Below are 18,559 nucleotides of genomic sequence, written 5' to 3' on the forward strand. Positions count from 1 at the left end.
TTCTATTGTAATTTCTTGGATACTTGAAAAATGCCAAAGGATTAGTAAGAACTAATGTAATAATAGCTTAGAGTGAGAAAGAGGATCTGTTATGCTGGGACAAAAATGAGGTGACTTGGTGTGCTGTACTTTTCTACATGATCAGTTTTGCAAGATAATTTTTTTTTAAGCAAAAGTAAGAAGTATTTCATGATTTTATTTAAACAGCCTCCCAAGAACACCACAAAAAAGGAAGGAGCTTCTGTTTAACATTGTATCAGCTCAAATGTCTTTCTCAACTTATTGATCTCTTTTTACTAATGGAAGAAAAAATTGAAGAACTTTCTGCAGAAATTCTGTTGGTGCCTTCATTTGCTGAGAAGAATAAGAATGTTCAAGGTAATGGAAGCTTTTCCTTATTTATTGATTCTGGTTTGTGCAAAAGGATAATTTTATGTGTTTTTCAAAATTAACTTAATATATATCATCTCATTATATAAAGTAGTATATTACCATATCCACTGAAAAATCGTTTTGAAATATGCAGATTTACATTTAAGCACAGTTATGACTTGTGGAAAAGAACAGATACTTATGTATAGATATACAGTACGGTGATATACAGTAGTTATTGATGAAGAACCAAATGAGAAGTTATCAAATATTATAATCAGAAATATTAGTATCTCCTATCGAATCTGTATAAATGGCCTATATTTTAAATAAATCAAAATAATATATGGAGGCTACATTCTTTGAAATTTTGAGTATTTCTGACCTCGTTCTGGAAAGCTGCCTTTTTCAGGAGAGGAAAACACTGATTTGGACATCACTGTAATCAATCTTGTTTTACATGTAACTAAATGTTTTAGTATATAGTCCAGCTGTAGTCTATAGTTCTTACAAACACTTTCAAATACATACCATGTTTACTGTTATGCTTATCCCATTGACTTCACTGGGGCTTTTTATATAAAACTTTTTCAGCCTCAAGCCTCTAGTTTGTATTTGCTCACTTTCTTTTTCATCTGATTGTATTCATGTCAGGTGAGGAGAACCTGAAATCCCCCAAATTCTCATGAATAACACCTTCCAGATCACAGCTCGCTCACACGTGTTCTACTCTGCTGCTTTTGCCAGTAGAGAGATTCCAGGTCACCAGAGAGCAAGTGGTTTCAAGAGCTTTGATTATAGTGCAGGAAAGGATCATACCAGAAATGAGGCCAGGCTGCTTAGGGAAAGAGGATAGGTGGAGTCTAATACTTGGTATTTCTGTACTCAAGCTGTAGGCTGAGAAGAAAGATGTTTGGGGATTGTGGTCTCAGAATACTAAATTGATTTTAAAAAAATAAATAAATAAAAATAAAGATGAAATAAAAATAGTTCAGAGGCACAGATTTTTGATGGATTCTTCATCTGAAATACTGACACTCTGTAAAATAATATATAGGTTAACCTATATATTTTTAGAATATACATCAAAGCTCAAATACAGTTTGCATTCAGAGTTCCATTTTTGCTATTGCTCTCAATGTATTTCTGCTTCCTTTAATCTCAAATTTACTGGTTGTTTTCAAGAAATGTTGTCATATAGTATGCTTTACTACTTATGGCCTTGATAAAGAGGTGTTATTGTAACTCTTATTCCGATTTAGACTCATAGTGGTAACATGTAGGATAAAGTATACGTTCAACAGAATTGGATAATTCTAGGTGTTCTTTTTATTTATATTTTCTGGGATAAAATGTGAAAGTTTTTTAAAAACACTGGAATGGGAAATATACTTGACGTGTTTAGCTAACTACAGCCTATGTGAAGACCTGTGATCTCCAGTAATTAATGATTTCAATGTTAACAACAAATTATTTTACTTGCCAGAAGATATGTTTTGGACTTTATCCTGCAAGTATTTCCCCAAGCTTAATTATATTCTGAACTGCTCCTGAAAAGTGTGTTAAGCCTTTTTTTTCTTTTTTTTTTTAAAGAAAAATTCTTTTACAGTAATTGTGTTTATAGTAAGTCTGTTCTTAAGTGGTAGCTCTAAGAGGGCAAAATTAGATCATTTTGTAGGAGGCAGTCGTCTAAAGAAAACACAAAATTGAAATAAATGTGAAGATAAATCTTCCACAGATGAGGTTAGCGCTGTCATCAGGCGTATCTTTTCAATTTTGCTGTTCTGATCAGGTGGTTTTACTCACACAACTTTGCTCAGTTGTATCTTTTTTTTGGAGAATATGTGAACAGAACATGTGACATGGCCAGAGTAACAACAACAACAAAAAATATGTCAAGAAGAAGGGTTTATTGGTATTATTTTCACTTCATACTGTTAGAAATCTCAGTTGTAGTGAGGAAGTGAAAGATGATTTGATATGGGAGAATGAGAGCTACATTCCCAGTAGTTCCAAGTTCTGTTAAGTACCAAATGGGATTTAAGATTTTTTTTGTGTTAATATCCTATATTAGGCTAATAATCTTAATTTTTTTTCACTGATGAAACATGAGTTTTGATCAGACATTAAAATCCTTGCTTTATTTTAACTGGAATGCATATACTGTATATGACTAGAAAATATAATGGTCATCTTCTGTACTTATTTAGAAGCCTTCTTATTAGAAATCTTGTAAAACATTTAACAGGTTGTGTAGGGCAGATCTGTCCAAAGAAGTTTTAAATTAACTCAGGTATTAGTAGCAGGTTTACAGTGCAGCAGAGGCTGTAGACCTAGCCTAAGAAGCAGAGTAGATTAGCTCTGATTGAGTGGTGTGCTGCTGTTGCTAGCAGTTACCCATGCTCTTTCTCACTTGTTTAAACCTCCATTGGATGCATCTAAACTACTCTGCAGTCACTGCAATGTAAGCATACCTGAAGAATCAGTGTTCTGCAAGTAGTACTGCTGCTAAATTAAGGAAAACTATACAATTCATAATAAGTAGACTAGCATCCAAGTGAGCTGAGGTTTTCCCTGCACATCACATAGACTGGAACCTTGCACTTTTTTCCTTTTCTTTTTGATTGCTTTTAGTATTGATGGAGGCCTTTTATACATTTAATTAATGCAGAGAGGCAATAAATTTTTTTTTTCGGGTACTCATGTCCTGTCATGTGTTGTGCTTGTGTATTGCTGTTTCAATGGCAGTTTCGGTTGATTTTTGTTCAGCACATCCAGTGGTAGTTCAATCTTGATATACAGAACATGTGTAAAGTTCCATCAGAAACAAAGTAGTTCTTTGGACAGTTCTTCTTTTTAATTTTTTCTTTTTTGCCCCAACGATGACATGTGAGTTTTGTCTAAACCAGGCGGTTTCTTGGCCCTCATTTTTCCCTAAACCCAGCAATGACAAAGAGGAATGGCTGCATAAATTGGATGTAAGAAGAACACTTAGGGTTTATCACAGAAGAATCAAAGATTTCATATCTTCTGACAGATTGTTTGTACTCTTAGGGGGTCTTAAGAGGGGTCAAATGGCTTCTAAGAGTTCCTTAGCTAGATGGTTAAGGGATTGTATTAGGGAGGCGTATGTAGTTAAGGGTAAAGAGGCTCCCAGGGTTTGTAAAGCTCATTACACTAGGACTATAGCTGCTTCTTGGGCGGAGAGGTCGAAGGCTTCCACATTGGAAATTTGCAAGGTGGCCACCTGGGCTTCTCTTCATACTTTTTCATTGCATTATCGCTTGGATGTAGTCTCTTCTGCGGATTCTGCTTTTGGTAGGAGGTTGCTTGTGAACCAGAAAAAGAACAGTGAAGAAAAGAAAGACATGTAGTTCACAGTTCTAGCTGGCAACAAGACAAGTTTCTTTGCAGTGTGCACAATGGAATCCTATGAAGACCAATTTAGGCGGTTGAAAATAGATGTTAGAGGGAAGTACTGCCTACCAGTATTCTCTGATGGTAACCCCATGGCAGACAATAGCACCAAAGGAAACAGTGAACCAGAGTGAACTCTGTAGGGAGATGGATGTACAGGGTTTTTTTTTTTAGGTGATATGGATAGTTCTCTGAGTTCAGTTTGAGTTCTATATCTGGTATCTTCTGGATTATATTCAATATATTCATTTTCCCAAACTGTTTTGCATAGATAGAAGAAAATTCTATGATTTGTATTTTCCACTGTATCTTCTTTTCAGTATTCTCCATCCAGTTCATGCTGATTTTATTTTTTGACTTTTAATTTTCAAACCTAAACATATGTTCTTCAGTGAGTAGTATGTGCATGCCAAGTTTCATGCTTCATTTCAACGCAATACTTGCATTACCTAAACACAACAAATCACTGAAAAGGTGGTGTAAATACTCACTTTATGTGCTACCAATGTAGTATTTAATCTTTCTCTTAAGGGAGAAAATAGTGACAGATTTTCAGACTTAAAAATAAGTTATAATGGGGCTTTGTCCCATCACTGAACTTTAGTATGTCATCTGGACAGGACTACCGCTCTGCTTTTCTGAGGAAAGGTATCTTTATTTTTCTAACAATTATGGAACATTTATTCCTAGTGTTGCATATCCTTACTTCCTTCCACTGTTAGCAGTAGGTTTCAGAAAATGAAAGGAATGACCATCTTCTGTTTTTTTTTTTTTTTTTTTTTTGAATATCTATTTAACTCTTTCTTTTGCAGATATCTCATCATGCCTACTGTGATGAGACAGTCTACTTCTTGTTTTACATTCAGTTGAAATCCCTGAAGTGTTCTGACATACCTAGTACATTCAGCATCACAGGGGTCCTTTTCTTTGAAGGAACCTGGAACATTCAGCTGTAGCTAAGGGTTAAGCAGGAGATCTTGATTTAGAATCATGCCAAATTGCATTTTCTTTCCATCTTTAAGGTAGAGATCTCTTTCCTCTGGCATTTCAGAAGCCTCTTGTTGAGACTTTTAAAAATCAAAAACATCTAACATACTTTCATCTGTCTCTCACTTTTTTTTCCCCCCATTTCAGTGAGAAAGGTGAACTTTGGACAGATCGGATAATGAGTACCAAGAAAAGCTTTTCCCAATGGAGCTCTTTGAAAACACTGTGGGCAAAGTTGTCAAGCCCTTAGGTTTATAAGCTTTACCTCAGGGGACCACAAAGATCTGCAAAGGTCTTCCCTTCACAGTATAAGAAGAAATCCTTTGCTCTGAATCCATTTCTGGAAAGTGTAATGCAGGGAGTACAGAATCAAATTATGAGGTGCAACCTCTTAATAGACTTTGAAGTTATAAAGATTCAAGAAAGGAAGCCTTTTTTGCTTTGGTCTCAAAGCAAGATGTTCAAGTAGCGACTTTAACAAATACCTAGTTTTTGGCAGATCAAGCTAATGTGAAGATGGAATTCGCACGAGGCAGGAGTTCGATTTCAAATATAAATTTTCTGTATCTGTTATTACAGTTTGCTCAGTATAGCACAACAATTAAGTAGACCATTAAGAAAGACAGAATATAGAATGTTTTTAAATCTATAGCTAGTAAAATATTTTTTTGTTTCTTCTGCTCATTTATATCTGTGGGGAGTTGTATCTCCCCGTTTCTTCAAGACATAGTATCTCCAGTATGCTTTCAGTAAAAGTCATGATTGAGGCTGCTGAATCCCACTTTGGATTTGGCAAGGAGCTTTGGTGATACTATTACTTACCTTACTCAGTTAGTGAGCAGTCATAGAAAATGTCTCCTTAATGCATAGCTAATCTATGCTGGTGTTAGATGAAGTGATTATGACAGTTCTTGTGCTCCAGAATGTTATGAAAAAAATGGAAAGCATTTGAGTTCTGTAGAAAAATCAATTTGATATAATTTTTTCTTCTATGTAAGAAATTCTATTAGCAATGCATTCTATTGTCATCAACATTATAATAATAGACAAATACTGAGTGGGAGAAAGAATTAAATACATTGCAGGCAATACGGCCATAGGCAAAAAAAGATTTGCTTTAAAGAGAAGGATAATCTCAGACAAATTTTAATACAATTATGATAAGTTGGCTTAAAGTTTTAAGTGAAATGCTTAATGCAATCTTTCTTGAATATTTGCTGTTGAATAGATTCAGACTTCCTGCCTGGTAAAACTGAAGGAAGTACATACAGTATGAACAGTTTATCGAGTTTGTAAATTCTTCAAAAAAGATATGGCAAGGATTTCTGGATGATTCTATCTTCTCTGAAGATCAAGAACAGTGGTTTTCAGTGTGGGGGGTATAGAGTATATCCTAGAAAGGAAGCAAGTATGAAAAACTGGGAAATTTTTTTAAGCTTTTTTTCATGACACTTGCTTCCTTTCACTCTGCGTTTGCAAATTCTCTCCTCTAGCAGCCATATGAGAAGTATAGCACACATTTGTATCTTCCTCACAAAGGAGTTTGATGTATGGGATTTGGGAAAAGAAAGGAGTCAAAGAATTTGTGAGGAGTCAAAGACTTGTGGCTATCTAAGTAGAAGTTCTTCCTACTTTCCATGGCTTGTCTTTGTGAGTGTAATGGCAATCTAATTTAGGCTGAGGAGCTTCACTATGGCAACTGTACCAGTCTCTTAGGCAAAGCTCTTTTCTTGTTTCCCAAGGGACCTTGCCAACTGGGGCAAAGCGGTCAAAAGACAAGCGACGAGGTAACGAGACAGAAAAGCTGTATGTGTCTATGTGGAAACAATTACTGAGGAGAAGGCTGTAGTCACATCTGAAGTACAGAGGCTTTGAGGAGGCTGTGGCTAGTGTGCATAAAGTCAGCAGATCTGGAAAAGCATGAGAGGAGCCCTTGCTAGCTGGAGCTTAAGTTGGTCAGGACATAAGGCCAACTCTGCTAGATGAGGTTCGGAGAAAGCGGAGGAACTCAGTGACAGGTAGGAGACTTGAGGTTGGAGCTTCTTTGGGAAGACCAGAAAATGAGTTTGGAGTGTGTATGTATATGAATATAGGGCAAGAGTGCCCAGGCAATTGTAGAAAACAAAATGAGGAGGTACAGGAAGGGCCTGTTGATTTAAAAAGAAGGGGGGGTTTAAAATGAGTGATGCTGAGGGAAGCATCATTTGGCTTTGTCTTGGGAAAAAAATCTGTTAGATTTTTTTTTTTGGTCCTGGAGACACAAATCTACATTAGCTAAATACTTATTTGTCTAAGACATGAGTTTTTAATAAGGTAGGACATCAATTCTACAAATATGCAAGGATCTCAGTTTAAGCTTTAATGTTTAATTTTAAGTGCTGATAAATCTGGGGGATCCATTACTTCTGTTATCAGAGCTCTGTTGGACTGACCTGTGGTAGTTTGCAACAGCTGAGGATTTATTTTAAAATACTATGACCTGCTTCAGGTCAACTCTACAAATATTAACAAGTTGATGTGCACTCTGAGAAGAACTGAAAGGTTAATGGATTTTGACTTTTGAGAAGGAGTCAAAGAATTATAAATAAATGATCTATGTCATGCGAACAAGAAAATGTGAATATGTATCTGCTATTCAAATCTATCTGTTCAAATTATGCTTACAGTTAAAATCAGATGACATATCTATAAAAAAGGAGAATTACCAGGAAAAAAAATGAGGCAAAGTTAAGGTAGAAAACAGAATAACCTTGAGGAAAAATATCCTGATAGCTGACTTAGAAATTATTCAAGGTTGTGGGTTTTTTTTTGTTTGTTTGTTTTTTTTTGTTTTGTTTTGTTTTTAAAGGAATGGCAGGAAAGTTCATCATATAATACGTTAAGACATATTGAAAAAAGCACTAAGTTTGTGCTGCTGTCTCCAACACCGTATTTTTAATGATAAGGGAGCTAGATGACCTGGGAAGTCTCTTCTGTTTGTATATTCTACCACTTCCTTTCATTTTTCACAGCTCAAATCTGTTTTTCTCTGATCTCCTTTGAAAATGCAAATGAAAGCTGTACTTGGGGGGGAAAAAAGTTCAAGCTTTAGAATGCTTTATAGATGTCTGAAAAGCAGAATGTTCTCTTGCATAGGATGCATTGTTTAGGAGAAAGATAAAATCAACTTTACGTAAATGAAATTCTATGCATGTACAAGCATTGGACATTTCATAGAAATAGAAAAGCTCTTTAAGCCTTGGCCGTATGGCCTGAAGGAATAGGTCCTTTAGGTGACCAGAGACCTATTAATTTATACTTAAAAGATTATCTTTAGCAATCTTTGACAGCATCCAATCATTTCAGTTTTTTAATTTCACCTCAGATATATTAAGAATATTTATACCTGTACTGTTTGCCACCTTATGCTAAGAGATGGATTTTAAAAATGCAGTTTGGTTTTACTTCCATGGTCCTTATGCAACACTGATGGTAGTGACAGCTACCCTGGATATTGGCTTATCCTTGTTGAAACCATGGCAATATTCCCATTACTTCAAGATTTATGAGTGAGCCTTTGTACGAGGCCTTTTCAAGGAGCTTCACCTGTTATGGTTCCTGTGGCCATTATTTTGCTTATAATAATTGTACTAATTAACTGTCTTTTTATTCTTATCATATTGGCATTTCCAAATAAGTAAAAACTATAAAAATACAGTACTGTGCAATTCATTTAATTTATTGAACAAAGAATAGAAATTAATTTCTACACAGCTGTTCTAATGTTATCTATTCTCCCTAGAAATAGGTGAATGCACAATCAGTATAAAAATGAATTAATGACAAAAGAAGCTATATTTTATGCATTGTATGTGCGTATGTATAAAATATGAATACAATGGGATGTGGTTTTCATCATGTTATGTAAAAGGAGCTGTGTATAATCTGAATTTGGCTTTATCATAACATTAGTATTCCACTACATCTTGTTGAGGGTTTTTTTTATGCTACATATTGATATATCAGAAGGTGTTGCAAGCTGCTGACTTTTCTACAGAATTAATCTTACCTTTGATCCCCTTTATCATACTGTGCAGGAGTTCTGAAGAAAGCTAGTGGGGAGCTTTTAATAGGAGAAACTAGAGCAAATGAAACCAGTGTGCTTCCTGAACAGTTACTTCAGGTAAAAGAGGTGAGTATGAAAAGAGTCTTGCACTTTGTAGGGGATTTTCTTTTGTCTGTGTCTCCAATAGTCTGTCACCGTACTCATTATAAACACCTATCGCCAGAGTTCCATTATCTAGCTACTGCAGCTAATTCTGGGTTCAAAGTCTCAGTTAAAGCAGAATAAAATCTTACAGCATTCATGAAGTAGTGGTTTCTTTTTTTTCAACATTTAATAACAGAACAGATTTAATATTAGACATATAGGATATCACATTTTAAAAGAAATAGTAAAAGAATGCAAGAACAGGATAGCTTTTTCAATATTTCATGTGTTCTCAAATGCAGCAAAGCCTTAAATCTACTGGATTCCTAAGATTTGATCATAAGGATGTTTTCTGTAGAGATGCGCTCACATAATGTCCAGTTGCTTTGATGCCACATGTCACTGTGTAGTAAGCACTATGCTTAATAGAATGTATGTAAAAGATGAAGGTTTAGTTTGGCTACCATTTACTCAAATGAGTTTGAGACCTAATTGCCCCCAAAAATCTGATCGTGTATCGTAGTGGAATGTAATTACTAACAGCTCAATTTTAAGACTGAAATGACTTTTTAAAATGTCCTTTGAATCAGTTTGTGAGGCTAATGTTCTTTTATTTGATATAGTACAAGGAATGACATTTTGAGATGATCGAGCCTTACTTGACCCAATTAAAAATAAAAATAAATAAATAAAAAGAAGAAAGAGGAGAAGTGGTGTGTGGGTAGCTGCCCGTGCGCTCACTGGAGATGGGTGTTAGGAGTGAGGGGAAGAAGGAGGCGTTTTCTAGATTGGAGTGAGTGGGGAGGGCTCCGCTTTATCGCCCCTTTCATTGTCTTCCAATTTAGGATTGTAGCTCTAGCTTGTTAGAAACGCTGCGTTTCTCCTCAGTGGCAGGCATCTTTGGAGTACCTCTTATGTACGTTAAAACACTTCTTACAGTGGTGCAGGTCTCAGCTGGCCACTACTGGTAAGCTTTAAGTCTGCCTCATGTCATATGAGCTATGCAAAGCAAAATTAGTGGAAAAGTAACAATTTCCTACTGTGTTGTCTTCTGTGCCACAGTTACGCTTCAGATAACCTTAGAAGTCACTGTTCATAGAAGGGTGAGAACTCCTGATGCAAACTATAGTGAAATCCTTCCTTGGCTAAAAGATAGACAGTTCTATTTAAGCATTTTAATCTCTGCTAAATCCAGCAGTAAAGAAATGAAATACAGTGTGACTGTGTTAAAAATGGCCTCTGTAAATGTTTTGCTATTAATATTTGTGGTTAGCAGCTTTCAGTTGTTAACCTGCAATAAAAATTCAAAATTATTTTGAGGTATCTGTTCCTGGATTACTTGCTGAACTATAGAAATAGTTATAAATATATTTGTTAAATAGATTGCATTAAATATGGTAAGAAGTGTAAAGGTAAAGCATAGCTTTATATAAAAACAGTTTTATTTAAACAAGCTTTTTATAAATTCATTTTTAATCAGTTTGATAACAAATTAATATCATTAGGCATGTTCGTTTTTAAGTATATATTCCATTTAATATAATTTCAAGGCTAGTGAAGTGTATTTTAAGTTATTCATATGAATTTCAAAAGATGATGGTGTCCTTTTAATTTGTTCATGGATATTCATATAACTTTAGAGCCATCTCAACAATAACGCTGTAATGAATTTGGATGGACTTAATAAAAATATGTATTTCAGCCCATTTCTCTGGATTTTGGCTGGAGAAATGCATTTAAAGACCTGTCGTCTTCTGTGGCTCACTGTATAACAATAGCAATTGAGGATTTTTCAACTAAAATTCTTCAACATGAGCAGAAAGAGCAGTCTTCAGCTGCAGGCTATGCAATGAGTCTTGTAAACAACCAGCAAAAGAGGAAGTCCTGGGGAGCAGTCCAACAAGAGGAGCAACCAAAACGAATTGCTAAGGCAGGTATCAAAAGATCTGAAGTTTGAGGGGAGACAGAATGCCAAGGCTGTTTCGCCATCTATGCTTTGAAGTACTTACAGTACCATTAATATTCTATATCCTATATAAATGGAATTAAGAAGAAAGTGAGACACATTACAATATGATGCTGAACAGAGCTTTATACAATAGCCCATAGTCTGTACTTGAAAGAATTAACTTTTAAACTTTGCTGGCGTTATTTTTTTCATCCAAAAAGTTCTAAAACATTCTGATTAGTATCTGCTCTGTTACCAAGTGGTCTGATGGGAAAATGTTTGAAAGCTTTGAAGCTTTACTATAAAGGGATTTCCTGTATTTCTTTCCTTAGATATGCCATTTAACTAATCAGCATAACTAATAGTATGGCCAAGTAAGAGTTCTTTGATTTGGCCAAAAGGTCATTTGTGTTGATTAATCAAATTGTTTGTCTAATGGAATAAGTATATGAACTTTTTGAATTTAGTAAGCTTTGCAACTGTTCAGACAAATGTGGGAAGCTGTTAAGTCTTGCTTAAAATAGCACATAAATATTTGGAAGATAATTTTAGGGAGGTCAATATATGCACTTAAGACATGAGAAGTTTGTTTTCAAATTCAGTATTCAAAATGTACTTATGATTTTTTCAAAAGAAATTAGTTTAGAAAATTATCTCTGTTTACATATAATTAGCCTTATGCTTTGAATGTATATCTAATGAAGTCAAACAAAATGAAGGCACTGCTAACCTAAGTGGTTTTAATTTTTTCTCTCTATATATTATGCATCTTTAAAGCAAGAAAGAATGAAGTAATAATTCATCCTCTGTAGATAAATGCTTTTTCCCTGTACAAGAGTGAAATGTTTGTAAAGCTGATTCAATGTATTTGTCTTACGCCAATTTCATTATTCAAGAATCTGACCCTAGTGTGTATAAATTAAACAGTACTGTCAGAATACAAATAAGTTGATGCCACGTTTATTTCTCCCCAGTTTTGTTCTGACATCATGGAAGAACTTGACACATTGCTTCCATTGGCTCTGGCATGCAAAGATGATTCTCTTCAGGAAATTAGAACAAACTTTGTAGAGGCCTGCAGCAAAGTAGCAACAGCTGTCCTGGCAAGACTAGAGGAGAGAAGCAAAGATGTTCCCTCCAAAGCTCCACTGCAAAACTTGTATGCTGCTCTTTCCACAGCAATACATGTCTTACAGCATTTTACAATGTATAGCAATTTAATGAAAGAAACCAGCAAAAAGTGAGTCCCTTTTACATATAGTAGTTTGATTCAAACATAGATAATGTAGGTCCTCATTCCATTTTAGTGATACTGTAAGGCAAGAGTTCTCAAAATTGCATGGGTTTTTTTTAGCATAAGCACTACATGTACTATGTTAGGAAAGCCGTAAATCAAAGCTAGTGATGATCTAAAGTAGCCAGAAGAAATTATTTTTAATATCTGCATTTCATTTGCAAGTCAATAATATATTTATTTATTGAAATGAGTAAATAGCATTGTCCAGAGTTCAGTGTATTGTGCTCTGGTATAAATAGAGGGCTAAAACTTTTAATTTCCTTTTCTGACCATTGCAATAGCTGAATTTTCATAAAATTAGATTTTAGCATGTAGCAATCTTTAGAGGATAATGTAAACACACATTTCTGCACTTTTTCCTTACACTGTTTGTATTAAGAAATGTAAGTATTTAAAGTTTAAAAAATTTAAGTTCTATATCATTGGATAAAAAGTTTTTTAAAAAAAGAAAAAAAAAGGAAGATACGAAGAAGTAGTGTAAGGTCTAAGACATATTTAGGCAAGGATTTGATCTGAGGGCAATAAACTCACGTTAGTTGATTTTTTTAGGAGATTTTGACTTAAGATACAGGAATCTCATTATTGATCCATGTGTTTCCCACCATATGTGATTGAAAATTAGAAACTGGGCCTGTTGGGGGAACCTTTGAACTTAAACAATTTTCAAAGAAGGTATGATTTCTAAGGGGTTATGTGCACTGTTAAGCTACTTTCTCTCTGATCAACCACCCTACGCTAAGTGGAGCATGTTTTTGTGAACAGGGAATCTGAGCCAGAATTTTGCTCTATAATTCATATATGTATATGAAAGAGTTTGCTTGTAATGCATACCTGCCAAAAATAATCTCTGGACTCTGTTTTATTTTTCACGCTTACTGCTCATGCAATTAATTATGTTTCAACACAGAATGTCCCAGAAATAATGACTACTGAATGACAAAAGATATTCTTTCCTCAAAAAATATGATAGAATAATTTACTTCTAAATGATTTGGTTAAATGAGAATTTATAGAAGAAAAAAATATATATTGTTAAAGAACTTGTGAAACAAAGACTAGATTTTTTTTTTTTTTTTTTTTTTTTTTCCAAAAGTGAATGTGGGGTTCGGACACCAGGACCAGGAGGAAATGAATGGTTGATATCTAATAATCAGAACCATTTGAAGTACTGGGCATTGTTACCTCCTACTGCACAGCCTTTCAATCTTTCCCTCTTTGATCATTCTTTCTGAACAGACCCCTGTTCCTAGGGCCTGTCCAACAATATCAGGAATTCATCAACATTCTCCAGTTTCAAGTTACAAACTACTGCGTCAGAGTTTGTGCTACAAGCATTTTACAGGATGCCGAGAGCCACCACTGGGATGACTACAAAGCTTTTTATGAGGTGTGAGGTTAAGTTTACTATGCTTCTCTTTTACAAAATGTGTTTTACTGGTTGCCAGCTTTCTGACTAATTAGAAACATGAGATCATCATTATTTATATAAATATTGGTGGAATGTGGTATTTTTAAATATCTATTATTGTAGGCAACTGAAAATGCTTTTATTAGAAATGATGTAGGAAAACAGTCATTAAAAGGCTTCAGATAAATCATTAAAATGTTATTCTGTCATTTGTCTAATGAAATATTGTGCCCTAGTATAGTTTGAAAATACATAAATTATATAAAGAAGCTGTGATCATCAGGGTCAAGATGTTTATATATAACAAAAGAAGACACTTTCATTTTTAGCTCTTCTCATAGGAACTTCAACATATGAAAATGCAAGATTGCTAATTTTTCAGAGGAATTTTTAGCTTGATTAAATATTTATTTTAATTTTTATTTTCCCTTGGTTCCCTTTGCACCTTTTGTGAGTGAAAGATGTCACAGAAAAGATGGTCAATATAGGTATCTATAGAATTTGAGTATATGTTTCTGAAATGACTGGTGCTATTTCACCTGCATTTTAGTGTCACAGGTCTGCTCTTAAATTACAACCTTAATGATTTTATGGAAAGATCCTAAGGATCAATTGAATATATTATCCTAATGTGTTGATTTTTTTTTTTCCTCTTTCTTAACAACTGTTAACAACAGTTAAATATGCTTAGACTTATACTAGTTATATGTCTAGTATATGTCTAACCATATATTTACTACTTGAAGTTATTTGTGCATAATTTCAGAGTGAAGTTAATATTTTAAATGTTTGGGGTTTTTTTAAACACTAATAACTGAGGTCTCTTGGAAACAAAGTCCTGGCCTTGCTTATTACATTTGCCGTGTGAGAGAATTAGGATTTTTCTTTTCCTTAAGTATTCTCTAGAATCCTTAAATGCAAGAAAACTTTCTTTGGAATATACTCATTCTAGAAATGTAAAAGGAAGAGCTGGTGAATCAGTGACAAGAACCTCTATCGGACAGTTGATTAAATAGACTTTATATGAGTGATACTATCAAAATGCCCTTCCCTTAAAAAAGGGAAATTAGCATTTACTTTTGCTTTAAAATGAGCCTAAATGTCCTAGGCTGATAAGAAGGTTTAGAAAAACAAAAAGGAGAAGGGGAAAAAAAGTAGATTTTGGAAACTGATTTAGATCTGGTCTACACTGGCTGTAGTCCGTCTGGCTCTGTGTCCCATTTGTTGGTGACCCCATTGCAATACCTATATGGTGGACGATTATCCACCACTGAGGAAACATGATGGTTACAAATAGTTGCCTCAGCAAAAAAGAGTATGGATTAGCTGAATAATTCTATCATTACTGATCGGAATTGGATTGTGTATGAAGGGCTGAAAACTTGTATTTCAGCTCTGTATACCTGCAGCGCTTGAGGTACGCAGCATGTAATTTTTCATCATCATGCTGCTTTTTTTGTGAAAGATTGGCCGTAATCTGCTCAGAACGCCTTCAGGAGGTGTGATGCTTAGCAGCCATTACTTCCACTGCGCTTTTGTAGGCATCCTGAATGGAAGAGATTGGCTTAAGAACTACTGCTTGTTACAGAAGCAACATACCGCTGAAACCTCTAGCTGTGAGAGGTGGCTCCTTCCCAGTCCAGTGCTCAGCAGGAGCTATGAAGCTTTGCCTCTGTGAATATTAAGGTCATGCAGATCCTGCTGAGCGTGGAACACAAAAGTAGCTTGGAGCCAGGACCCCTTGCCTGTCGTCAGGAGCAAGAGGTGGCAAGAGGGCACGGGATATGAGCTCTTAGTTTCTCACTGGCAGCACACTCTTGCCTTTGTGAGAGAGTCAGTGGCTCCCAGCCCTTGCTGCACTGTCAGTGGGGTCCACTGCTTTAAACAGTATCATGATCTTGCTTTTCTAAGCGGAAGCTGCTCTTGTTTCTCTGCCTCTGTTTATATCTAGCTCCTGAATCTAGCTTGGCTCAGGACCTCACTTCCCCTTCTCCTCTTGTCTCTTGGTTTTAAGTATTGCACTATGAAAGATTTCATTTGTGAAGTTTGTGATAATATTGTATCTCACCTTGGATTTTGTTTGCATCAGTAGTAGAAAAGGGAAGAGGAAGAAACCTTTCTATTCCCCATTATTGTATAGTGTGTTAACTAATAAACTGAATGGCAACCCTGCATTTTAGGGAACATATGAACTTACTGCCTTCCTTTCCCTCAATAGTACAGGGCATTCAAATGGTATTAGAAAGAATATGTGATTGCCTTCCTTTCCGTTCCCCACCAATTCTGTACTGACTAATAAAACTACTTGACTTACGTGATGGGACCTAAGATATGCTAAAGAAAAGAAAACAAAAACACTAAAAAAAAAAAAAAGTGAAGAGGGAGGATACTGTCTGTATTTGATTACGTAGTACCACAGTTTCCATATGCAGTTATTTGTACAAGGGTAACATCTGAGGTGAACAAGATTGGTAGCAAATGGGTAAGTCTATAAAGTATTATTTCTTTTCTGTATTGTTGAAATATAATATATATATATATATATATATATATATATATTTTTTTTTACACTTCTATAACTGATTTTATTGCTGGCTTTCCTATCCTCCCTCTGACATGCACCTGATCCAATAGCAGTAAATGGAAAAGAAAAGCCAAAAGACCCATTTGAATTGGAGACTAAATACAGTACTCTAATCACAGTGAGACCACCTTGAGTTTGATATCTCTTAACAAAAGCTAGGTGGTGATTTTGCAAGACACAAATAGTGTTTTTTTGTTTTTTTTTTTTTTGTGTGTGGCACTGTAAGTGAGATCTGAACTGAACTCTGAGCACAATTCCCATCCAGCACTCAGGAGTCTGAGCTGCCAGGGAGTGAAGCTCTCGGGGGCTCAGTATCTTGCTGGTAGTGCACTGAACACCCATTGTGCCACTGGGCCAGCTCTCCTGATTACATCTTCAAATCAAGCTTTTAGTGTAGCAGACATCTGCTGTAGTTTTAGGAACTTATGTTTTCTAATAGTCAAAGAATAAAGAATTGTCTGTTCAAAGATAATATTGAGTGGCTTATGTAATAAAGCCCAGCTGCTTGTTTCCTGATATATAAGCTAAATAAAAGCTCACATCTGTTTGTATTGTACAAAGCCTGCAAAAATAGCAGATGTTTACCAGTAGAATTGTCTAGAAAAGGCAACAAAATGAAAAACAGGCCAGAAGAAGGGAGTGAATCCCATTTAAATCTTCATGGAAACTCTGTTGCTTCTGCAATAGTGGCACAGTGTTAGAAAAAGGATATTATTCAATTTACTGCTTAAAATTACATAAAGCAATAAAATGAAATAATTTGTATTTATAACAACATGGTTAATAAGTAAATTTGCCAGCATTTGGTTACTTAAAAGAATACATATTCTACATTAGAAACCTCATTTAGAAATATATTTCTGGTTGTTAAGTTTGTGTGTTTTTGCAAATTTTTAGGTTTATTTTTTGTCAGTTAGAGATGACCAAAACAAATTCATTTCCATTAACGAATGCAAACTAATTGTTTTGTAGCTGATACGTTTGCTCTGTAAGAGCAGACGTTTTTTGCAAGGAAAGGGAATTGTTAGTAGAAATGTCTCAAGGCTAGAGTTGGAGGTGTGGGGGGAGTTGGATAAGATCTACTGGAGTATATCACAACATTAGTGATAACGTAACAAAGACCTCCACACTTACAGAAGTGTGTGATCGTTTGAGTTATGCTCAGACTCCTAGAGGTAAACTTCTACTTTGTTATGGAGATTTTCATAATATTCTGCAGTAATGTTTTAAGTTTATTTAAGATAAGAAACATGTAATCTGGTTTTTGTCTAACCTGGTCCAATTTTTGTCAATATGAAACTATCCTGTTTTATCTATGTGGAAACGCTTGTCAAGTGTTTAATTGTGCTAAATGTCAGAATGTTTTATCTTCTTAAGAAGCTGTAATATGTTTAAAACAGTTCTAAGATGTCCTTAGTTGTATGTACAAAGATAACTGGGCTTATAATTTTCCTGTGAAACATATCTATATTGCATTTTTCTCTTCTATATTAGTGAAACTTGGAAAATTTGTATTTCTTAATGATTTGTTTTCCCTCTCTCTAAATAAGAGTTAAATGTACATATATCAGTCACAGATATAATGACTAGTGCAGTGGTTGCAGGTCAGGTACTACAGTACTTTGTCATGAGGTACCATTTTTAATATAAAATACACTTCAAGTATTATGACAGGAAAATACTGTCAGAATAATGACAGCTTCCAATAACCTACTAATATAGGGTGGTTAAAAGGTAGCCAGCTTATTTTGTTTACAGAAGAAACTCCACCAAACTCATTCAATGTTTGTTTTAAAAATCACAAGATTGTTTTCTCTATTGGAAAATGCTAAAATAGCAATAATTAAATATTTTTCAACACAGTTGGAATGTGGGAAATAAAGGTTCAAATCTCTTTTGTGATTCAGTTTCCCCCTAGTACTATTTCCTGAGCAAGTTTTAGGTGAAATATTTAAACATGACTTAAAATATGTACTTAGATATATTAATGGATTGACCACTGTGATTTTTGACTGTTCTGTGTTTGTTTCTGTGCATTACTAAGGTGATTCTACTCTGTATGGCTAATATTAATGCCAATATTGATTCCTTCCCAGAAAATGTTTTGTTTTAATGAATTGCCATTATCAGATGAAAACCATCTTACTGAAAAATTTGGGGCTTACATTAATAACTTAACTTCAGTTCAGTTGTTACTTTTTCTGCTGTTTCTGCATCTCTATTACACATTGTCATTGTTATGTGTGGCAGTTACGAGTTTGGGGAAATACATGTGCTTAAGTGATTTAAATAATTATTATTTGTTGAGGACAAAGAAGCTGGTATACTAAATTCATCTGGCTGTTCTAGTGACCAAA

General features: G+C 34.8%; 1 protein-coding gene across 3 annotated transcripts in view; it reads left to right on the forward strand.

The window, feature by feature from the left end:
• KIAA0825 (KIAA0825 ortholog) overlaps positions 1–18,559 on the forward strand; it is a 250,949-nt gene that overhangs the window by 71,455 nt on the left and 160,935 nt on the right. For all 3 annotated transcript variants that reach the window (XM_062599053.1, XM_062599054.1, XM_062599055.1), the window contains 5 exons: positions 208–378; positions 8,853–8,947; positions 10,668–10,895; positions 11,888–12,153; positions 13,447–13,597. In XM_062599053.1, the coding sequence (XP_062455037.1) occupies positions 208–378; positions 8,853–8,947; positions 10,668–10,895; positions 11,888–12,153; positions 13,447–13,597 (911 nt within the window). The remainder of the gene's footprint in view (positions 1–207; positions 379–8,852; positions 8,948–10,667; positions 10,896–11,887; positions 12,154–13,446; positions 13,598–18,559) is intronic.

The sequence above is a fragment of the Rhea pennata genome, chromosome Z (genome assembly GCF_028389875.1).
Source record: "Rhea pennata isolate bPtePen1 chromosome Z, bPtePen1.pri, whole genome shotgun sequence".
Taxonomy (NCBI): domain Eukaryota; kingdom Metazoa; phylum Chordata; class Aves; order Rheiformes; family Rheidae; genus Rhea; species Rhea pennata.